Source organism: Ailuropoda melanoleuca, chromosome 15 (assembly GCF_002007445.2).
Source record: "Ailuropoda melanoleuca isolate Jingjing chromosome 15, ASM200744v2, whole genome shotgun sequence".
Classification (NCBI taxonomy): domain Eukaryota; kingdom Metazoa; phylum Chordata; class Mammalia; order Carnivora; family Ursidae; genus Ailuropoda; species Ailuropoda melanoleuca.
In genome coordinates, this window is record NC_048232.1 from 72443981 (window position 1) to 72468799 (window position 24819).

General features: G+C 45.4%; 1 protein-coding gene across 1 annotated transcript in view; it reads left to right on the plus strand.

Moving 5' to 3' along the window:
• STAB2 (stabilin 2) overlaps window positions 1-24819 on the plus strand; it is a 132800-nt gene that overhangs the window by 11468 nt on the left and 96513 nt on the right. Inside the window, exons 4-9 of the mRNA XM_034643676.1 lie at window positions 6319-6404; window positions 7218-7287; window positions 14062-14157; window positions 19309-19434; window positions 20698-20894; window positions 22527-22660. Coding sequence (XP_034499567.1) covers window positions 6319-6404; window positions 7218-7287; window positions 14062-14157; window positions 19309-19434; window positions 20698-20894; window positions 22527-22660 — 709 coding nt within the window. The remainder of the gene's footprint in view (window positions 1-6318; window positions 6405-7217; window positions 7288-14061; window positions 14158-19308; window positions 19435-20697; window positions 20895-22526; window positions 22661-24819) is intronic.

Here is a 24819-nt window from a genome sequence, read left to right on the forward strand (position 1 = left end):
GCTAGTCACCATTTCTGTGTTTTGTGGTTTTCAGATCACTGGCTGGCCTCTTTATTCCAGGGGTGTGTCCAGGTTTGATTTTATATTCTAAGGTATTGATCTTGTATGCTCTGGCTTAGTGGTTAAGGACTCAAAATCTTGAGTTAGGCCTGATTGCAATGCCCGTTCCAAGACTTGCCAACCACGTGATCTTGGGCAAGTTACTTAGCCTCTGGGCCTCAATTTTCTTATCTATGTCCTGGGAATGATGAAATGATGATGATGATGGTGATGTCAACAACAGTCGTGCCTTCCTCGGTTGTTGGGAGAATTAGACCATGCGTATAACGTGCTTAGCAATGGTAAATGCTCTACAGATTCTGTCCATCTGTTATAGAGCCGATAACTAAGTCACAGTGCTGACAGCCTGGGGAGGACATTCCTGTGCATCTCATTGGTTATGTAGCTTATGGCCCCTCAGGTCTATTATTTTTCTTTCCATAATTGTCTGCTCTTCTGTGGACCCCATGGGTCACTCAGATGCCTCAAAGCAAAGGCCTGCCCTTCAGGGAGATGGGGAAGATAAGCCATCAGTCTGCTTGGCCTGCTATAACCAAATACCATAACAACAGACATTTATTTCTCACAGTTCTGGGGCTAGAAAGTCCAAGATCAAGATGCTACAGAGTCAGTTCCTGTTGAGGCTCTCCTCCCTGGCTCACAGATGGCCACCTTCTCTCTGTGTCCCCATATGAGACATATGAGGCCCCCTTCTCACTGTGTCCCCATATGAGAGAGAGAGAACACGCACTCTGGTCCCTCTTTCTCTTCTTACGGGGACATTAATCCCATCATGTGGTCCCCACCCTCATGATTTCATCTAAACCTAATGACGTCCTCAAAGTCGCACTCCCAGATGCCGACCTGTTGGGGTTTAGGATTCTAGCATATTAATTTGGGGAGGCACAGACAATTCATTCCATTAATAGTAAGTACTCACCCTGGGCTTTAGCCCACTGGGTCACAAGCCACTGGAGAGAAGGCTGGGCCAGGACAAAGCAACTGCTAAGAGAAAGCCTTCCTTCCCTTGCAAAATATGTGCTGTGGAGGCTCAGGCAGATTCCCAGAAGACAGCAAATTAATACCCAACCAGCAGATGCCTTGACTCTCAGGACAGCCACAGGCAGACACCCAATGACCCCTGAACAAAGCAGACCACTCATTACAGCGAGAAGTGTGTGTTCGGCACCTCTTCAGAAACAGGTCTAAAACCCTGAAGCTGGACTCACCAGCCCCTTCCTGCCTACAGCAAGAGGAACGAAGGCCCCTCCTCTGTCAGGCTAAACCTCATTTCTCTTGCTTGTAAAAACATTAGCATCTTTGAAAATAATTGTGGGCATTCAACGAATCTTGAATTAATTACTTAATTCAATGAATCGCTTGTAAAAACATCTAAGTCCTGTAAAATAATTTAAAGCTATCCATAGAGGGAAGTACAATTCTGAGCCTTTAAAATCCAACAGAGCTGGGTGGGTATCCTTGTCTCCCAGCCTGACGGCTGTGTGACCTTGTGAGTGCCCCTCTCTCTACCTCAGCGTCCTCTGAGGTAAATGGGGACTGTAACACATCATAGAGTAAAGAGTAGTAGTTCATAGTTGAGAAGATAACACATGTGATGTCCTTGGCATTCCGCTCAAGGTTTAGACTGCAAATAATAATAATAACAATAATAAAAAGAACAGCACAAAAAGGAAACAAAAACAAGCCAAGTTGGTCTTTTGAAGGCCAACGTCTGGCTCATGAAGGTGTTCTGTAACAGTTTACCAAATGGGCCCTGAAGAGATGCTTCCGGAACATCAGTGTCCTGGAACTACACTAAAGTATTTGAATGAAAAGGCTCAGAGACTGAAGGTCGGAAACTGAATGACTTACCATGTGTTTAAAAATAGCCCTTCCCGATTCTAGTGTCTTGCTTTGTTTTCCTTTCCGGTCAGTATAATTATAGAAAAGGCCATCTCTGAGGTCCAAACAGAAGTCAGGTTTCATTAATTATTGACAAGGACACTGACCATCTTTCCCAAACCTACATCAGTAAGGCACTTGCTCACCTGATGGATTGTTCTCATTTATTCTTAATTTATAACTTTCATACAGTAAAACCCACCCTTTTCGGTGCACAGCTGTATGAGTTCTGACAAGCCTCATTCGTGTAACCACCACCACCATTAGCTTAGAGAAGAGTTATTTCATCCCCCCATTCCCTTTGCTATCTTGCCGCCCGCCCCGCCCCGTCTCCCAAGCCCTGGCATTTATTGATCTGTTCTCTGTGCCTATAATGTTACGTTTGTGTCATACAATTGGAATGATACAGTGTGTGCCTTTTGAGTCTGGCTTCTTCCACTTGGCATAATGCTATGAGATTTGTCTGTGTCGCTGTACGTGTCCGTAGTTCATTCTTTGCTAATGCTTCATAGTCCGCTGTGACGCGGCGGCAGCCAGTCAATCCGCTCACCAGCTGGAAGATGTTTGGGTTTGTCTCCAGTTTGGTGCAACTACGAGTAAAGCCATTGTGGACATTCATGCAGAGGTCTTTTGTGTACCTAAGTTTCAATTTCACCCGGGGAGAACTACCTAGAAGTGGGAATCCTGGGGACACACCTGGGTGGCTCAGTCAGTTAAATGTCAGACTCTTGGTTTCAGCTGAGGTCATGATCTCAGGGTCGTGAGACTGAGCTGTGGGTCCGGCTCCACACTCAGAGGGGAGTCTGCCTGAGATTCTTTCCCTCCCCGTTTGCCTCCCCCACAGCTCGTGCATGCACTCGCACTCCCTCTCTCCCTCTCTCCCTCTCTCCCTTTCTCTCTCCCTCAAATAAATAAATTAAATCTTAAAAAAAAAGTGGGAGTCCTGGATTGTAAGTCAAGGTATGTTTAACTTTATAAGAACCCGCTAAGCTGTTTTCCAATGTGCATGCGTCATTTGTTTTCATTCCTACCAACAATGTGTGAGAGTTCCAATTGTTTGGCATCCTTGCTAGCAATTGATATACTCAGACTTCTAAAAAATTTGCCATTGTGTGCAGTGGCATGTCATTGCAGTCATTTTAATTTGCATTTTTCATGTGCTTATTTGCTATTCATGTATCTTTCAAGTTGTTTTTTCCACAGCATTGTGAGTACTTTAAATGTTTGACATTCAAGTCCTTTATGTGATACGTGATTTGTAAATATTTCTTCATGGTCTGTGGCTTGTCTTTTCACTCTCTTAACACTAACTTTTGATGAGCAAATGTTATTAATTTTGGTGAGGTCAAATATATTGATTTTTCTTTGGTAGATAGTGGTTTTTGTATCATATCTAGAAATCCTTGCCTATCCAGTGAATCACCTGCAGAGGAACACCTGCTTAAATTTTTTAAAAGAAGGGCTTGCTAACTGTCTCCTAAGGAAAAAGGAGGCCCAGACTTCCTGGACATAGCATCACACTCTTGGGAACTGGGATGGGAGATGCTCCTTAATTCCCCTGTGACCAGCCTTTGGCCTATAATTACATTCTCAGAAGATGGCTTTGCATTGTTTTCTGCTCTATATGTTATCAGAAGGCAAGGGCTGAGCAAAAGGGACAGCCAGAGGATGGAAGGGCCGTATCTGCCTCAGAGGAGGGTCTGGGAGAGCATATTTGAATAGGGGGAAAGGTACAGGCAAAGTGTGGAGGGAAGTGTATGTCTGGGCAGTAGGATAGACAGAAGAAATAGGAGATGGGAGAGGAGGTGGTCCAATGCAGGGAGGAAGCTAAGGAACAGAATGTGAGCATGGGAGACTGGGATTCTGGCATCATTGCCTACAGAATAAAAATGCCTGGGAGAGCATTTCTGCAAGATGGTGCCGATTGCCACGTTCCAGGCCTGGGGAGGCCCTGTGATTTTCTGAGCCAGCCCACAAGGCAAGCTACCAGTCACTCAGAGAGCACTTAGTCATAGGGAGAGGCACAGGGACCAAGAGAGGGAAACTGTGGCAGAGCACTCACCCCTCTATCTTCCTGGCTCTGTCCAGAGGTGGGCCTGGTTCCCAAAATACCATCTCAGCCCAAGAAGGGTCTCACATCAAAAGGAAATAGAAGAAGAGCCATTGGATAGTCAACGATCTGAGGAAACGCTCTCATAGCACTCCTTGTTCAGCATTGTGAACGCAAGGGCTTCAGTTGGGTTTCAGATGAACTTCAAAGTGTGTACCTGGTACCTGCTTGATTAGATCCTCTCCCTCCTCTTCACCCCCACCTCCCTCTTTTCTTTTTCAGATAAAGACCACAATCTTTAACAAGGCCCTTCTCTAATGATCTGGCTGTTGCCCCCTATCGAGATCAGATCTAAGTCAACTGGGCCATTGAGTGTTAGTTTGTTTGGGGTCAATGTTGGTAACTTCCAGTAAGTGGATTGAGGAAAGCTTCTTCTCCCGTTGGCCTCATCCCAGTTTGCAACCAGTATTTATCTGATTGTCTGTTGATCCATGACTTTTCCCCCCACGACACTGGTAGGACCATGGAAATAAGGGAAGGGGTTTGTGCGCTCCCCTTGTACACCCAGGACCTTACAGAGTCCTGATTCAAACAGATGCCTAATAATGTATTTCCTGAGTCTTGTTACCTGTTATAGCACAGGTCTGAAGGAACAGAAACTGGAGAGGGTGAGGAATAGCCACTTTAAATAATAACAACCATTGACTGAGCACCTCATATCTCCAGCCCCTACTGCAACCTGCCAGGAAGACAGTTGAACTGAATCTCAGAGCCACGCATTGATTTTCCCCAAAGGGTGCAGTTAGCAAAGACTTGTACCGAGACTCGAACCCAGGTGATCCCGACTGCAGAGTCAGGGCTCTTTCATGACACTATTGCGTCTCACGTAGCCACCACCCCAGCTGGTGAGAGCGGCCCAAACCAACATCTTAGTTTTCAAGGTGATTTATAAATATTAGCTACATGTCAGTCTGTCTTCTCCTTTCCCCCCTCATAAACATTTCTGTTATCTGTGCTGTGACTGTGGGATACGGAAGTGCTTGACCAGCATATAGCATAGCAACGAACAGTGTAGGCGTTGGTAGACTCTGGAGCACCTGCCAGGGTTTGAAGCCTGGCTCCAACACTGTCATGGGAGGGCAGAGCACAGACTCAAAATGTGTCATCTGTAGGTTACCAACATTCTGCCTGCAGGGAAGACGGGAGCCAGAGAGAACACCATCCTCGGGTGTGGAACTCAACCATCTCACCTCCCCATACCAACAAGTTGTAAATGTTCTTTTAAAGAACTAGCCTAGTAACTCAAGTGAGCCACTGGGGTCTCTTCGGGAGAACTGGTTCTGTCTGTGGTTAAAAGTCTCTTTTTCCAAGAACTGTTTTTCATTTTTTATGGGAGCTGATTTCTTGGAAGATACATGGCAGAGCAAGCCTGTGGCACAGGAGAGCTCTATCGATGCGGGTAGGAGAGGAGGGAGGTCCGACAAGTGGACACTTCTGGTAGAGGAGGGGGGGAATCCCTCATTACCTCTGGCCAGCTGGATGGCTTTGGGCAAGACACTCTACTACTCTGTGCCTCAGTTTCCTTATCTAGAAAATGGGGCTAAAATAGGACTTAACTTCAGGGGCTTGCTTTGAGTAATAAATACATGCACTCTTCATTATTATCTAGAACTCCATATCATTAGCTATTTTTGTGGAAGGCATTTTTCCTGCTAAATTTAATTTAGAATAATATTCAATTCTGCCTCTTTACATAAACTCCTACCAAGCCTTCAAAACCCCAGCTGGAATGACTCCTCCTCAGGATGTCTCCCAGACTTCTCAAGGCACCTCAATAGCTCCCTTCTCTGGGCTTCCTGGAGCATTTTGCTCCAGAACACTGAGGAAGAAGCCCAGCTTTAGAGTCACGTTGAGAGCTGAACTAAAGTCCCAGCTTTGCCACTTACAAAGTGTGAAACCGTGGGCAAGTCTCATGGCCTCTCTGAACTTCAGTCTCTTCGTTTGCTAACCAGCACCCATAGCAATGTCTCAGGGTTTCAGTGGGAATAACTTCATTAGAAAAACATAAAGTATAAAAATTTTAAGGTGTGAAGTATAGCAAATGCTCAAGAAATGGTAAACAGTCCAAAGCCTTAGGACAGCACCTGACTAAACTGTGATTCACTCGCCTTCCCCACGTAACCCTGAGTGACATCAGCAGGGTCTTTAATCATTTCTTATCCCTGGCAGTTAGCACACTACCTGGCACATAGTAGATGCTCAGTGCACCCTTGCAAAATGCTGTGCGCAGTCATAAATGAATGACTCTGAGCCCTCTGATTCCCTAGAGTGTCCGGGAGGCGCGAGCTCCCCCTGCAGCGGCAGGGGCAGCTGTGCGGAAGGCATGGAAGGAAACGGAAGTTGCTCCTGCCAGGTAAGCTCCTTCCCCCTCGCCTTACCTGTCGTCCCTCCTTAAACACATATACGCTAGGTGGAGTGTCTAACAGGTAGCGCTATTAGTAAAAAGAGTATATGATCTGGGACAAAATGACCTGGGAGGGGTGGAGACCTTTGAGAGATTCAGTTCCCTGCTCAGCCTTAAGCACATCCTTCTGTAAAATGCATTTGATAAATTAAAAAAAAATGACTATGTCATTACATTTGTTGAAAAAGTGCAATGAGATCATATATTCAGTGAAAATATTTCGTGAAACTCTACAAGGCTATAGAAATTACTGGATTTGTTCTTGTTAAGAATCACCACTATGAGCAGACCACTCTGTGGTCACTGGGTCTGCCAAGTGAAGAAGGTCTATTGTTATTCCATGAGAGTGACTTCTTGTGAGCTTTGAGAGCCTTCAAAAATTTAAATACAAAGAAATCCTTCTGGAAGGGATGGAGCTCAGTTGTCTTCAGAAATGCAAAACCGAAAGAGTGTTCATTTCACTCGAGTGAATTATATGTGGCTGTTCGCACTGGCCCTCTGCCTCTGTCTTTGGACTGACAAAGACGCTTCCTTCTGAGGAGCTTCCGATTCTTGATGAAAAATGACGCAGGGTTAATGTTTGCATCGCAACACAAAAGCCCCCAAGTGTAAAGGCAGAAGTAGGAAGAAGGAGCTTTGGGAAAGGACATAAGGAAGATACAGTGGAGAAATAAATGCTGACCAGACCATCAGTTAGAAATCCCAGGGCTTCCTGGAACGTTGACCACGTGGGTCTCACTCCATCTCCCTCATTTTCTACAGGACGGGTTTGGGGGAACGGCCTGTGAAACCTGTGCTGATGACAACTTATTTGGGCCCAGCTGCTCAGCAGGTGTGTCTGATTTTTGTGTTGCATTCGTAAGAGCTAAAGGTCAAACTTGCCTTATGCCGCTGAAGACCCCAGAAAGGCTGTTCCTTGCAGGGGCAACACCGAAAAGTTATGTAGAACTAAGTCTACACAGGCAAAACAAAGAGTTGACAACAAATGCAGTCTTTGAAAAGAGAGACAGTGCTTTCTGTGGTTTACAGCACCCACAATTAGCTACTCACCAGTAATCCTTTCTGGCAAAGTTGGCCATATACGGCCTAGGCTCCAGGATCCAATATCCACCTGCTGTTTGCTCTTGTCTTTCTGGGTCCTGGTCTCAGCATCGACCTTCTTCCCAGGGGCCTCTTCTTACACGATAGGTCCCACCACATTCTGTTCCTTCCTTTTGGGAGTTCTCAACTACCTGAGGGGACCAGGGGATTGTTGGCTCCATTTTGCAGATTCAACAAACAAACAAACTGACACCAGCTTGTCCGTTCTCTTGGCTTCCCCCAGAAGTAGACCATGAGACAAGAATTTTTCAGTACAGGTAGCGTATTTGGCAGGTGACCCCAGAAACACGAAGAAAATGACATAGGAAAAGAAAGGATGTGTTATCAAGACAGAGACCAGTGTAGATGATTAGACCTTAATGCCCTGGGGAACTGGGCATTACTGTAGAACTGAAGAACATTCCTCTTGAAGTCATCCCATCAGAGGAGAGCAGGAACCACAGTGTGGTAAGCAGAATAAGGACTTCCCCAAAATGTCCACATCCTAATCCCTTGGACCTAGGAATATGTTACCTTACATGGCAAGGAGAACTCGGGTTGCAGATGGAATTCAGGTTGATAATCATCTGTCCCTAAAACAAAGAGATGATCCTGGATTATCTGGGTGGGCCTACTGTACCCAAAGGTCCTTGAATGTGGAAGAGGAATGCAGAAGATACCAGAGTGATGAGATGTGAGGAAGACTCCGCCGGCCTTTGCTGGCTTTGAAATGGAAGGGGGCCACAAGCTAAGCAATGTGGGCAGCCTTTAGAAGCCAGGAAAGACAACAAGCTGATTCCAGCTCCCAGTGAGCACTTGGGCAGGGCAGCCTTCCTAGGAAGGGCTCATGGGATACTGGAAGTTGTCTGGAAGGCAGAGAATTGGTAAGGCCTAGAGAATGTGGGCATGGTAGGGACAGTGTCTGCCACATTCACAGTCTACCAGAAAGGATATGTCAGGTGACCTTTCTCCAATGCTGCCTTAGTTGTGGCTTTAATGGAAAAGCTGAATTTGGTAGACCATGCTTTGATTCAAATATTTTTGCAATAAGACCTATGCCCATACATAGACATCTCACCCCCGTAAATTTGAAGACTGTAATAACTTTGACCTGCAACAGCAGAGACATTGTCTCCTAACCCATGGTTCCTGGAAGGCAGGCACTGACATGTCTTTCTCCCCAGTACCTCCCACAGTGCTGCCGGCATGGGACACACACTACACTTCTGTTGGCTGGATGCGTGAGTGAGTGAGTGAGTGAGTGTATGAATGAATGAATGAATGATCGAATTCACTCCAGCCATGTTGTCCTGACGCACAAGCCTGACTTGGAGAGGCAGCATGTGCAGAGAATTAGAGCTTCGGCTTACCCTCAGACTGGGCTTCAGCCCTCAGGCTTCTGACTGTGGGAAGCTTCAGTTCACCAAGCACATTGTCTTCGTCTGTAAAAGTAGAAACAATATTGTCCCCTTTAGTGTCATTATGAAGATTTACTGAGATCATCAGCGCACAATAAATGTTAGCAATTGCTATTATTAATACCTAGGGTTCCCTAGTGGCCCCCAATCTTTTGTTTTTGTTCATCCACCACTCCATAGAAGACTATTTTGTAAGGGTGTTGGCAAAAACAAATTGAAAATAGATGTTGGTATTCAGTGTGCTTTTAACATTGTATGTTATATTTAAGGATGTGTCTCTCAAATTAGCCCTTTCCTACCATAATCCTAGGATCTGAATCACGTATTTTATGTATTTTTTTAAGATTTTATTTATTTGAAAGAGAGAGAGAGAGAGACAAAGATAGTGAGAGGGAGAGAGAGCATGAGTGGGGAGGAGAGGGAGAATCAGGCTTCCCGCTGAGCAGGGAGCCCAATGCAGGGCTCGATCCAGGACCCCGGGATCATGACCTGAGCAGAAGGCAGACACCCAACCGACTGAGCTACCCAGGCACCCCCTGAATCATGTATTTTAAAGAAATATTGAAATGGAAAGGGAAAAAAGACAGCATCCAACACTGTTTACTTAGCAAGAAATCCAAGTACGTCTGAGGGATGAAAATATGGAAAGATGAGCCCATGTTGCCTCCAAGAAATTGGTGCCAGTAGCTGATAAGCACAGATACACAAGGAGATTCTAAACATTTCTAAATAAAGAAAATATCCTCCCATCACACTTGGTTGTGCCATGGAGGAAGGGCAAGTGAAAGGGAAAAAGGTGGATTAGAAACCTAAATTTTTAAGGAACAAACCTAAACTGAGACTCAGGAGAGAAAACTCCAAGCTCTAGGTTCCAAGCAATAGAACTTTGGGAGATGATGGAATGTCCTGAATCTATACCATCACACAGATGCCTGGTGCTCAGTGGCTGGACACATTGCCACTGAGCCCCTGAAATATAGCTAGTGCAACTAAAGAACTGAACTTTCAATCTTAGTTCATGTCACTTAATTTAAATTTAAATAGCCACATGTGGCTAGTCTCCACCATATTGGAGAATGCAGCTCTAGAACATAATGGTTAGGAGAGCAGGCTTTGAAGTCGGAGTGTCCTGAGTATGTAACCAATCCCACTTGCCGTGCGACCTGGGGCAATCTATTCAGCCTCTCTAAACCCTCCCCATCCATAAAACAGGAATAATAATACCTGCCTGTGGGATTGGCAATGTAGCAAAGCTCTGAGCAGCAGGTCACAAGCACTTGATTGATGGAAGCATGTAGTCAGTGAGGACAGAAACAGTTCAACAGTAAGCAAGCCATGTATGGATGGATGGATGGCATATGGATGGTGGATGGATGGATGGATGGATGGATAGATGGATGGTGGATGGATGGTGGATGGAGGGATGGTGGATGGATGGATGGTGCATGGATGGATGGTGGATGGATCGTGGATGGATGGTGGTTGGATGGTGGATGGATTGATGGCTCAATGATGGCTGATTTTTTCCATTAGCAAAGACAAGGGAAACTTGCCATCTTTTTCAGCTGGGCCTCCACTGGGTGCCAGTGTGGTTTCATCTAGTGAGGCACTGGTCCCATAGAAGTAGCAATTCTGCCCGTAAGTAGGACAGCTCTACGAGCTGCAGTTTATTTTTAACACTGACTTTAACCTGCTGCCAGAACATTCTCCCACCCTGCTGTTGATTAGTTTAGAAATGATTTAGAGTTGCATCGGCTGAGGGTTTTCCTCTCTGGTGCCAACGCCCTCACCTGCTCCTTGCCTCATTCCTGGTTAGGGCAGAATGTGAAGCCCAGTGTCTCTGACACGATTCTCAAGTCAATACCACAATTGTGTCTCATTAATAACAGTAGCTAGCATTTGCTGAGCCCCCGCTGTGCACCAGGCAGTGTGCAAAGTTTGACAGGCATGATATCCTTGCATCCTCACAACAACTCTGCAAGCTGGGTTCCTCATGTTCTGAATAAAGAAGAGAGAGGTTTCTCGAGGTCAAGCAGCTATTTCAGGGACAGAAGCGGAATTTGACTCCAAATATCTGACTCCAGAGCCTGGGCGCCCGCACACTGCACTGTTCTACCCCTGATGGGACACCCACCATGCATTAGACCCCTGACAAATGATAGGGTGCTAAAGAGGAGATGGATTAGCTCCCCAAGGAGCTGGAAATGCAGGGGACAGTTACGATCCAGTGCGCACAGCACACACAGGGCGCTATGGGAACAGGAGGGGGAGCAGCTCCCTCTGCCAAGGGGCAGAGACTGGGGGCTTTGGCCACTGTCCCTCTGACCTGATTGGCCATGGCTTTGACCACTTTAAAGTCACACACCCCAAGTTCTTTTGTGCTCTAGAGATTTGCTGGCATCAATTCGACAAAGTCCAAGGGCTCCTTAAGAGACATCCCAGAATCCCTTCACAATTCAATTCAATTAATAAAATATCTACCAGCTCCTACCTAACGGCAGTCACTGTAGGAGGCACTGGGCATAGGAATCTGAGTGGTTCACGGTACCTAAAGTCAAGAACTCACAGTGCTGTGGGGAGCTGGACTCAGAGGTTCAAGGTCCTAAGTGTCGTGTAGCTGAAGCGGGCGAGGAGGCAGAAAAGGAAATTAAATGTAACAGCCCCGGCTCCCAACTTCGATGCTAACTAAGAGCTGTCCTTGCCACTAAGCTTCCCTCCAGGCTGCGTGGTATGAGCTTCTCCCTGTGTCCTGTCTTCTGGTACGGCCACTGTACTGGACTAACTGGTCTGGCACGGACAGCCTTCGGGAAGATCTGATACCTATTGCAGGGTCACCAGCCATCGCTGAGAAAGTGTCCTTGCGAAGGAGAAAGGAGTTGCGGAGGGATTCTGGAATAAGACAAAAACTAGGTCACTACATAATCATGTCTGAATAGAGAAATAAACAATGACAATGGGCAACTGGAAAAATGGCCCAGCAGCTGCCTCTGCTGGCCACCACGAGCAGCTCTGCTGCTCGCCCTTCAAGGCCACCCAAAGGTGCTGCCAGCTCAGAGGTCCCAGCACAGAAGCTACTCTTCTGGGCTCCAGTAGCACCTTCTTTGTACCTCGTCCACTACCACACCCTACTGTAATGACCAATTTTGTCTATGCCTGAGAGCCTACTACCACCAGTGGTCAAACAAAGTTGGCAGCAAGGGTCAGCGACTGTGACAGAGGCAGCAGAGCCATTCATGGATTTCCATTGCCGTGCAGAAGGGCACACAGCAGAGGCAAAAGCACAAAGGTGTGCAATGCAGGAGGTGTGTCTCTCCTAGTTCAGCTCCACCCAACTATTCCTGGCCAGCTGCCATCGCCACTGATCTGTCACATCCTGGCATTCATCACACTGCATTGTGATGGGCTGCCTTCTTCTACCATTAGACACAGAGGGCACGGACTTTGTCCTGTTTCTCTTTAGGTCATTAATCCCAAGCACAGGGCCCTAAACAGGAGAGATGTTCAATACGCATTTGGAAGGAAGGAAGGTAAACTAATGAGAGTCATCCCTTGTGCTTAGAACCTAAGATGTATAAAATAAAGCAGTGGAAAATGAAAAGTAAAATGTTGGGACCAGATTAGACAGAGCTTTGTTTGCCAAGGAGAGAGATTTAGATTTCATTTGGTTAGCAATTGGTGATCACTGAGATATTTTGGGGAAGATCACCTGCCATTACTGGCCAAACAAAATGGACGGAACAGAGAGGTGGGAACTTGGACAGCAAGGCCAGATAAAAAGCTACTGCAACAGTCCAGGCAAAACATGACAAGCACCCGAAGGAGAACAATTCTGATGGATACGAAGAGCAGGGGATCGAGGTGAAACACACAACAAAGAATTCAAAGGATTTGATGTTTTACTAGATATTTGGAATACTTTCTTAATCCTTGCTTTTCCAATATTTGGTCAGGTTTTTAAGCAAGTGGATCTTCTTAATTATGTTTCACTTGAGTTAATATTAAATTGGCTGACGTACACTGAACCCATGTGTGGTAGGCAGAGGAATGGCCCTGCAAAGAAGTCTGTATCCTCAGTGCTGGATCTTATAAATACGTTAGGCTACATGGCAAAGGAGAATTAAGGTAATTCAATTAAGATAGTAAGTTTGTGTTGTTGTTTTTTTTAAAGATTTTATTTATTTATGACAGAGATAAGAGACAGCCAGCGAGGGAGGGAACACAAGCAGGGGAGTGGGAGAGGAAGGAAGCAGGCTCATAGCAGAGGAGCCTGATGTGGGGCTCAATCCCATAACGCTGGGATCACGCCCTGAGCCGAAGGCAGATGCTCAACCGCGGTGCCACCCAGGCGCCCCAGTTTGTGTTAAGTCACAATTAAGTCATGGTAATTTGTGACAGCAGGAAAAGAAAACCAACACAATATGTTGCACAGAGGGCTGGGCTGAGGGTTGCTGGTGACCCTGTCAGATCGTAAATCTTGCTACAAGTGATCTGCAGACTGAGTGCTAAAGAATTGACCCTTTATTTCAAATGCCCTTCACTTGTCACTCCTGAAATGACCTGTCAGTGGGCTAAAAGGCTATTTATTTCAAGCTAAAAGATATGGCATAGTTATTCTCTGCCCTTTCAAATTTGTTTTTTATATTTGAATGTGCGCATCATTCAGGAAGTAGGATTTATCCCAACAGACAGTAGATCCCCACCACCAACAGCGATTGAGTCAGCGGTAGCTTTTCTCTGTTAAATATGACAGGTGTATAAAAAAACATTAAGTTAATTCCCCTCTTGAGGCATCCAAAGATGAAGTAACTAGTCTGAAAGTAGAGCAAAGCACTCCAATACGCTCCAACGTACGAATACATTACGTCATCCAGCTGTAGGAATCCCAGGAGGTAGGCATCACTATCCTCATGTTATACATAAAAAAATTGGAGCTCATAAAAGGAAAATGAAGCCAAGATCCAAACCAGGGTCTCTAGGACTTCAGACGCATGGTTCTTCCCATCTCCTCATGCAGATTCTCAATAAAAACTATCTCAAAGCATCACTCCTCCAGAATCTCCAGAAGTCTATATCAGGTAATGAAAAAAATCCCTGTTTTGCGTCTGCAGTGTGCAGCTGTGTGCACGGAGTGTGCAACAGTGGGATAGACGGTGATGGAAGCTGTGACTGCTACTCCGCGTACACGGGCCCCAACTGCGACAAGCGTAAGTACTGCTGGCTTCCGTAAAGCCCCGCCAGACCAGACAGGCCCAGGTGGATGCCTTTCAACTTGGTGTTCACACACCGGGGCTCTGCATGGGTGAGGTACCATCAAATGTTTTCCTGGGAGAAAACCAAATATTAAAGAGGGAGAAAAAGGAAAGGAGGGAAGGGGGCAAGAGGGAGGGAGGGAAGAGATAGTGCAGAAGAGTGGACGTCATGGGAGATTTGGGAGCAATGTACTGACATAGCTATGATTTAGGAAGGTCAAGCTGGTGGCAGTACGAAGGACAGGAGAATAGAGAAGGCTGGAAAACCAGCTGAGGCCACGGCAACAAGTCAGCCACCCAGTAAGGGGGATAAGGCATGTTCTCAAGTTCATGTCTCAAGGACAGAACACATGCACAGGACATGGAGGTTCACTAAGGCTAAGTGATTCACCAGAGGTCACAAAACCACCAAATAGAAGAGCTGGAACTCAAATCATTTGAAATTCTTTAAATGCTCTATCACACTGTGTCCAAGCACGAGATAGGAACGAGAGGGTGATTGAAACAAGGGAGGTGTAATAAAAAGAATTAGTAAGCTATGATAGGAGAGTGGCTATGAAAGTGCAAAGTGAACTCTAGGGCTGCTAGAGTGTAACAGAGGACACTTGGAAGGAGGTGGCCATCCCCAAGGCTGTGTTCAAAGCTTGCCAGAGAAGGTATGGGGGCAGTGCACTGGATAGAGGAGAAGTTTGCTGGTTTGCCCAAGCCAGCATGGGACCCCACTTGTCCAGCAGGCTCAGGCAACAACGCCCCAGGGTGCAGAGGGGCCAAGGCTGGTGAGCAAGCACACAGAGGGAGCTGGAGTGCTGGGGGTGCCAAACTCCAAACTCGGAGTGTGCGATGTCTGGGTGTGGAAAGGGCTGGGGGAAGGTGGTCACTGGGTCCTGGCTGAGGATGCAAGGTCACCAAAGACCGTGTGCTCTGAGTGATGGCTGAAGGGGAGCGTCACGAGTGTCCTTACACAGCCGCTCACAGACTGTAGGGCAGCAGCAAGCAAACACAGCAGAAACACAACACTGTGCAAAGGAAGCAACGAGAGGAGCCCGTTTCTCCTGCAGTGGCCCCCAGAACCCCCTACCGGCCAAGCTTCATATAGCACTGTAAAGGAGAAATAGAATCCAGTCCATTATCAAAGAGCAGGTAAAGAAGGGTGAATTCAGAGCTTATCCATTCAGAAACTGGACATTCTTCCCTTGACACTAGCCTCACTTAAGTTATCCTCTGGGTTTTACTCTTCTGGTCTGCAAAATGATTGGACCAGATTCAAATCCAACAAATTCAAACCCATTTAATGGAAAGTCACTGCGGGGCTATGCACAGTAAGGAAGACGAATAAAACCCAGCCTTCTTCCTGTGGAGGAGACAGGCATGCAAATGACCACTTGAAGTCAAGAGCAGAATGAAACACAGATGGATAGGATAACCCCTTCTGTAGACCTCAGTCTGCCTCCTTTCTTGGCCACTCCTATCATTGCCCAGTGGACTCACGAGAAAAGACCTTTTTAATAAGACAGCAGACCCAGCCCAGAAGCCAGCTTAATGGAGAACACACACAGATTTGCCTCCAAATGACAAAATAATTCTGCTGAGTCGAAAGATAAACCCAATAGACTGGCACAAAATATCTGCAACCCACACGGCAGAAAAGTGTGCATACTAATACGAACCCAATTTTAAAATTTGCCAAAGAGCAGCTACTTCTCAGGAGAAGAAATAAAAACTAGCCAAGCATAGAGAAGGTGCTTAACCCACAGAAATGTCAATGAACCACAGATTAATTCAAAACCATAACAAAGTGGTTGGTTTTGGTTTGGTTTGGGGTTGGTTTGTTTTCTGGGGGTTTTTTTGCTCACTATGTTATACAGATTGCAAGATAGATAATATCTACCTGTGGGTAGGAGAAAAATTACAGTACAGTCAATGGGGAGATGAATTTCTACAAACTATGAGGGAATTTTATCTATTAAATTTTAAAATATGCTTACAGTCTGCTGCCATAGCCCCAATTCTAGGAATTTACCTGGAGAAAGAGAGAGGCAGGCACCAGTAGGTGAAAGTATATCTACAAAGAAATTCATGACAATATTGTTTGTAAGAACAACACGAGCTAGAAACAACTTGAATGTCCGTCGGAGGGAATGGTTGAGTGAATGGTGGTATGTCCGACACCAGTTAGCATAATGCTGGCTCTTGTAAGAAACAAACGTAAAACTCCAATAGCTTAACACTAAGATTTCAAAGCTGTGCCAAGGCATCCCAAGCTACCACAACAAACTCACGTGAGTGTTACGGGATATTTTAAACTTTTGAGGGAGACAGTGAAGTGTCTGTAGAATACCGTATGCATTGCTGGCTTGAGTTAGTTCACAATTTCAACATTAGGTAGCACTGCATCCCTTTCAATGACATCATCTTTACAAAGCTGTGTGTTTAGTGGTTGCTAGGATAAAAAGCAAGTATCAAGTAAAAATCCTTCCGAATGGAATGAGGGTGGTAGTTTCCAATCTGATTCCAAGGTTGAAGGAGTTGGGCAGTGTCCAAAAAACTCACACATTCCACTTATAAGTAAATGTGGTTATTTAAGAATGAAATGAGAATATATCTCTTTATAGTAACCACATTACCTTTTTAAATGGTTACTGAGGTCTCATGGCACACTTACCGCATTCCTTTGTTCCAACAACTTAATAAATGGACCTGGTAGATATTTCTTTTAGACTGGGGCACCATGAAAACGTTAAGACACTGAGCGCCACGACCTGAGACTTTGGGGAACCTCTAGCTTAACATAACAGNACTGAGGTCTCATGGCACACTTACCGCATTCCTTTGTTCCAACAACTTAATAAATGGACCTGGTAGATATTTGTTTTAGACTGGGGCACCATGAAAACGTTAAGACACTGAGACTTTGGGGAACCTCTAGCTTAACATAACAGAGGTGTAATTCTTACTCATGTACAGTCCAGTGTGGGTGTCCTGGCTGACACCAGCTTCCCACCGCATGGAGATGAGGGATCCAGATCTTTCTATTTTGTGCTTCTGCCATCCCGCAGCACCTCAGGGTGCTCTGCTTTGAGCCATGGAAGGAAGAAGAGAGGGTGGAGAAGCCCCGGCTTATGAAATCCAGAATGACACATCCAACTTCCTCTCAATGGTCCATCAATGTAAAGTAGTCATGTGACCCCACCTAGATGCAAGGAGGGGCTGGAAATGTAATCCTTGAAAGCGCAGCCATTTTCTGGCAAGATTCTACTTTATGGAAGAGTTGTGGGGGGATATTCTCTCTGAATGTTTGGTTCAACAAGCACTGTTGGGGACAATTCTCCATGAGCATCTCATATTCGAACACCTCTTGAGGGCAGCACACTGACTACTCTCTGTTCCAACTTCTTTAAAGGATGTTTGTATCAGAAACAGCCTTGGAAGATGCAGGGTCTCCCCTTGGCAACAAAGTGTAGGCTGTGTCCTGCCTGTTTGAGTTATCAAGGGATTACCTTTCAACTCAAAATTCATCCTTTTTGCTTGCTCTATGATAATGGAGGGGAATTTGTAAATAATTCTCATTTGCCAGCCAGCAAGATGTAAAATCTTATGAATAGAAGGTGCTGGAGGGACACTGAAGAAGAAAGGGTTTTCTCTTCCTATTTCTGCTTTAGCTCACTCACCAGCACCCCAGAGAACTTGGGTTTTCTCCACTGCTCAGCCCTCCAGTCTCTCCCACGCTAGGTTCCTGCAGGGCTCAGCTTCCTCCAGCGTTTGCCTACTGTGAACCTTGTCTAATGCTTGACTCAGGTGGCAGTGGCATAGCCAGGAACCCCAGACACCACAGAGCTGTGCCCCACCACACAGAGGTGTGCTTGCTGTTCAGTATGCCATCTCCTCGGGACTGTGCGCACCAGGGGCCCTGCAGGGTTGGCCATCTGGAGAGTCAGCCATGCCACCTCTCTCCCACATAGCTGGGCCCTGAAGTCGCCCTGGCTCCAGCCACACACGCAAGTGTCCTACCCTTCCAAGGGGGCAACTTCTCAGCTTCTGGTTCTAGGAGCACCCAGAGGCGAGAAGCTTTCCCAGGTACCAAATGAATCCTGAGGCTTGGCCCCTCATTGTGGATGAACTTCCCTGGAGTCCTAGGGGAAGATTTTCAGCAAGTCTCAGCCCCAAGGGACCTCAGCACTTTCCCCACCATTTAGTGACCAAGGCATGCCCTTTTCCAGTGACATCTGGAGCTTGGTCCTGGAGAGAGAAGGGCTCTACCTTGGGTACTTATTTCAACCCTCGGGGAGTGGTTACTTTGTATATATCCACTATCCCTTCATTCTTTAGAACTCTTTTTAACTCTCATGAATTTTCTGCTGATAATTCTTTACACTAAAACATTCAAATAATTGTGTAGTTTCTGTCTCCTGCCGGGGCTCTAACAAATACATTGCCTATTTAAAAAAAATAATAATAACTTAGGTTCCCTAAGATTGGGGCTCCTCCCCTGTACTGGAATCCACTGCAGCCCCTCTCTGCATTGCCCCAGAGGACTTGGGGCTTGGAAGAACTGGCCTGAAAATGCCACCACTCTGGCTACTATTCTTGATGTGAGTAATAAACCATCCTTCCCCTCTGACCCAGGAGTGTCATACCTTCTACCAGCACCCACGGAACTGTATTAGCTCAACTTCTAAGCTTTGCACATTGGATAATATGTCAGACTCCTTATAGTTTTTGACAACCATCTGTGCCCCCCAGATGATGAAATACTAGTTATTAGAGATTAAAATAGATCTTTAAATACCTCCATAATATATTGTTACATTAAAAATCAAGTTGCTAAATATCTTCACAGGATTCCATTTTGTAAAAAAAAAAATCATCTAAATAAATTTATAAGTGAATGTAGTATATTGGTTGTTGATATTATTTACTTTGGGAGTGAAATGGAAGAATGAGAATCAGAAAACAGTTAATTTTTACGTTATGCATTCTGTGTTTTTCAAATTGTCACAATGAGTCTTTTTAAATTATTTTCTTAATCACAAAGAACACTGCGTTGGTTGAGTTTTTTAGAATCAGTTATTCTACTAATATGGGTATCTCAACAATCTTCCTTTGCAGCCATTCCTGAATGTGCGGCCTTGCTCTGCCCTGAAAATTCCAGATGCTCACCTTCCAGCCAAGATGAAAGGAAACTGGAATGCAAATGCCTTCCCAATTACCAAGGCGATGGCCACTACTGCGAGCGTGAGTCGAATTTAGATCCTGCTAGCTCATTAATTGAGATGTTTAAGTTACTCAACAAAAAAAAACCCAAAACCTCGCAACCTCCCTAATGTTAACACAAGGGCACTTCTGTTTCTCTCTGTGTTAAGTTGAATGAAATATACAACTGTCGAGCACACGCTCATCCGTGATAGCTTTTCAATAAATGGCATTCTCTCCTTCTATTATCAAAGCTCGTGAATAGATTTTGACACATAGTTTTATATCAACTGACCGATGTTAGGATAAAATGCAGTCTATCTATCTTTCTTTCCTTTCCTTTCCTTCCTTTTCGTTTATTTAAATTCAATTAGCCAAGATAGAGCACATCATTAGTTTTTGATATAATGTTCAATGACTCATGAGTTGAATTAAAGAGGGCACATGATATGATGAGCACTGGGTGTCTATGTCCTTTCCTTCCCATGCTCATTTGCTTTGTGAGAGATTGTGTTATGTATTGATTATGAACATGAACTCTGGAGGCAGACTGCCAGCATTCAAATCCCAGATCTGCTTATTACTAAATACATGACCTTGGACAAATTCTTTAACTTCCCTGTGCTNCCCGTAACGCCGGGATCACGCCCTGAGCCGAAGGCAGACGCTCAACCGCTGTGCCACCCAGGCGCCCCTGGACAAATTCTTTAACTTCCCTGTGCTTCCATTTTCCTATCTATCAAATGGGGATAATAATGGTTCCTACCTTACAGAGTTGTTGTAAGAATTAACTGAGTTAATGTATGGCAAGTGCTTAGACAGAGCCAGTGCCTATTATAAATACCACATGTATTCATGCTTTTTTTCATGCTATTTTATATTTAAATCCATGTGTAACATGGCATAGTAATATATCAATACAGTATTTGTAGTTACAATGACAGCCGTATAGAAATATGTTCAACGGATGGCGGGCATCAGGTGGGATAAGAGGAAACGTTNATTAACTGAGTTAATGTATGGCAAGTGCTTAGACAGAGCCAGTGCCTATTATAAATACCACATGTATTCATGCTTTTTTTCATGCTATTTTATATTTAAATCCATGTGTAACATGGCATAGTAATATATCAATACAGTATTTGTAGTTATAATCTCTGACAGCCGTATAGAAATATGTTCAACGGATGGCGGGCATCAGGTGGGATAAGAGGAAACGTTTCTCTCTCTCTCTCTCTCTCTCTGAAAACTATCAAATTGCCTGTGCAACTTTGATGAGCTCATACCCTGTCATTGCCTTTCAAGCCATCAATCCGTGTTTACAAGCAGTCTGCCATCCTCACGCTCATTGCACATACCTGGGACCAAATCAGCACAGTTGCACTTGCCTAGAAGGCTACCACGGGGATGGCCAAGTGTGCTTACCAGTAGACCCCTGCCAGACTCACTACGGAAACTGCCCTACGGAGTCTACAGTGTGCATGTATGATGGGCCCGGACAGGTGAGCCCATGATGCGTGGAACTAGGGTGTCTAAAAGTAGGACGGCCCAGCAAAGCTAAAACTGTGCCATGGGTATCACTTGTCTGCTAGGTTCTCCCACTTCGCCCTTTCAATGCTCAATTTGGACTTCCTCTCCAGGTAGACCTCCCTGCGCTCAGGGCTAACCTCAACGTGTCCCCTCCCCAGTCCATCCTCTGAACTCACACTTTCCCAGCCCCTCAGGGAAAACTTAACTGTCCTATGTTCTCTTGTATCCTGTTCGTAGATGGTGATCAGCAAAATATATATACAATCAAATTAGATTAACAAATCAACTGCTACCCAAGTCTTGGGTGAATATGTCATTGACTTTCACCTGTAATCCTCTATTCCCTCTCATATCTTTTCAAGGTAAGAGAGGACTCTTAGAACCAAAAATATTCTGTCCCGAAGAGATGAGCCTTGACAAAATGTCAGGCAGCCCTGACAAATAGGAGGGAGCAGTGAGGCTATTCTGGGGTGAGACCCTGTCCCTCTAAATCACATCATGACCTTGACTGGTAAAAAAAAAAAAAAAAAAAAACAGCCAGGTCCAGAGACCTTTGTTGAGGAATCCAGTTGAAAGAGCCCTTTCGCTAATACTTCATTCATCCATCAACCATCTAGTGGGTGCTCATTACGTCCATAAATGCATACCCAGCTCAGTGGAGGAAATCTCTCTGTACAGAAGGATATTATTGCCCTGGTAGGAGGAAAAGCTTCAGTGTCTGGCCCAACCAGAGTCCCGTGTCCCCAGCAATCCAATCACCCCATGGCAATGCTCCAGGAGTTCCCTGCAGAGAATCCACCCAATCCATCTTCCAGGAAAAAAATGTGTCACATGCCATTTCTGCTATCAACGTCTGAGGTGGGTTTGGAAAGAAATTCAAGGAGCTGAGCCACCATCCTCAAAATGAGGGCCCTTCTGGGAAAAGCCACATCATACTCTGAGCCAAGGTCCCAGAACCTTGGGAGTGAGATTAAAAATAAACTTTGTCTCCAAAAAATGGGTCCCAAGGCAGATTTTCAAGTCTTAGAAACCCCCCATTATTCACACAGAAGCATTATTCCCGTTATTCCGGAGTAGGGTTTCTCAACCTTGACATGACCAGAATTTGGGGCTGGAGAATCCCTTGTGGTGGGGGCTGTCCTGTGCATCATGGGATGTTTGACAGCATCCCTGGCCTCTGGTGACACTGGCCTCCTCCCCTGTTGCGACAATCAGAAATGTCTGTAGACATTGCCCAGTGTGCCTTAGCTTGAGAGTCCCAGTTGAAAGCCACTCTTTAGACCTAGAATATCTCCCATCTGAGCCTCAGTCTCTACTCACCTGTAGACAATCTAAAACCAGAAATTATGGAGCCAGAAAGGCCTAGGGTTAGGAAACAAGAAAACCAAAAAGATGAACTTCACAAACAAGGTGTAATTTCCCAATGGGTGAAATACGTAGACATGACTCCCAATTCCGAATACTTTGACAAATTTTCAATTGAAGCCCACACTTTGGACAAGCCCTAAGTTAGTTTTTATGGCAGAATACAGATGGGTTAAAGAAGGATGTCAGCTTCTGTGACTAACGAGAACCCTTTCTTTTTCTCTCCTTGTCTTCTGAAGTCTCACTGTGAGTGTAAAGAACATTACCGCAATTACGTCCCTGGAGTGGGGTGCAGTATGATCGATGTCTGTGAGTCCAATAACCCTTGTCACAGGAACGCTAACTGCACTACCATTGCACCAGGCCAACCCAAGTAAGTCTGTTCAGTTTCACCACCTTCTTTCCAAGTGGTGCCCAGCCAATGCTGTAAGTTCCTCAAAGGGCAGGAAATGTGTCTTACTCAGCCTTGTACCCACACTCACCCCCACCTAACAGGATGCAAGGAGCATGGTAGGTTCCCAATTACAGCTTTCTTCAATCACTCAATCATTCGACAATTGTTTCCTTTGTAATGACCATTAGAACGTGCTGAGATATGCCTGATAACTCAGTAGTAAGTGGTCAGAGCGTGGGAGAAGGAAACCACCGTCACTGGGAAAACAAAGGTCTGCTGTGATGACAGACGTTTGACCTTGAATGTATATGCCTGTTTCCTCATTCATGAAATATTGCTTGCTAGTGGTGCCAAACAAGACTGGGGAAGGTGAATAAACACCGGCGGTGTTTCCTGGACTCTAGGTTGCAAGAGAAGGGACTTACCGAGAGTGAAAATATTTGTGTGAAAACTCCCGAGGCCAAGGCAGGTTGTGTGGTATTTAGGGGTGAAAGACCTGGGTCTGAGTCTCAACACTGGTATCTACTAGCTGAATGACCTTGGTGACACCATCTCTCTGGTCTTAGTTTCTTTTTTTTTTTTTTAAGATTTTATTTATTTAACAGAGAGAGACAGCCAGTGAGAGAGGGAACACAAGGCAGGGGGAGTGGGAGAGGAAGAAGCAGGCTCCCAGCGGAGAAGCCTGATGTGGGGCTCCATCCCAGAACGCCGGGATCACACCCTGAGCCGAAGGCAGATGCTGAACGACTGCGCCACCCAGGCGCCCCTGGTCTTAGTTTCTCCATGTATGAAATGAGCATAGTGATGTCTACTTCACTATGTTGAGAACATTACATGAGAGAATGTTCTAGAAACTACTATACAGCTGTATTATGTTTTCATTAGTGGGTGAACTGAGGCTAGAACCCCAGTCTTTGACTCCCAGACCGAGGCTACTGTGTCACTTTCTGTTCTCATTGTCATCGGCATCTGTGAAGGACTCACTGCCATTGTGAGCTCAAAACCATAGTAGACCTTGAACCGTGTAATTACTAACCAGTTTCTGTGCTTGCAGAGCCCCTTTTCATCTTCTATGAAGTTTATTCTTTTTACAGTTGGGTTTGGAATGTGTGCATTTGCCCAGATAGGTTTTAGGATTATCATGTTTTATCTGGGCAAATAAGTAGATCTGTACTCACTGTGGGTAGAGTCAAGAGAGCTTGGATGTCAGAACACCTGGGTTCAAGTCCCGGCTCTGCCATGTGCCTTCATCTCTCTGAATTATGTTTCCTCTGTCCTATAAGGAGAATCGTACCTCCCACCAGACCTGTGATGAGGATTACATGAGAATTATTCATCAGTTTCTGAGCAGAACTTGGCATGTAGAAATCACTCTACACATGTGTGTGCTCACACCCGCACACCACAATCGTGTGTATAGGCATATATGTACACACACTTGTGTACACCTACATACTGTTTGCCAGCCTCTCAGCCAGTCTGAGTACAATACTTCAACACTTTCTCTCCTTTGTATTTGAGAGCATAAAATCAAAAATGAAGCTGGAAGGAACATCAGAATAATGTGAGTGGCATGAAAGCTTGGGTTTAGAATGTCCGTGGGGCTACCACTTGATCCCCTTGATCCCGCTCCCTCAAAAATGGACTGTCTGGGAAGGCTGGAAAGAAGATGAAGCAAGACTAGCTACGTTACACTGATAAAATATGGGGCCACTACTAACTTCCTGCAGGTTATTTAGTTCACCTTGGATGAAGATTTAGTTTACGCCTCTTAGATATGGTAAGGAGCTTATGCAGCATATTCCAAATCTTACTGCATTTGTCACAGAGGTCCACCCAATAAAGAAGAATGGGCTCAGACGTGGGATCTCTCACTCACCCCTGGAGTGACCTTGGACAGGCCATGTAAGCTTTCCTTCACCTGACGAGTCCACTAGAGACCAAGAAGATCTCCCTGGAAAGAGTAGAGCTGACGCTTATAAGCGTCTTTTAAGCAATAAGCTCCGTGTTGATTATTACTAAGAAAAACAAACAGCTTCCTGCCCTGCCCTGGGCACTGCATTCTAGAGCGCCCCATTCTGGCCCTCCACCAGCTACACCAGGGCAAGGGCTCTGAAAGAGTAAGGGGGCATGCTCTC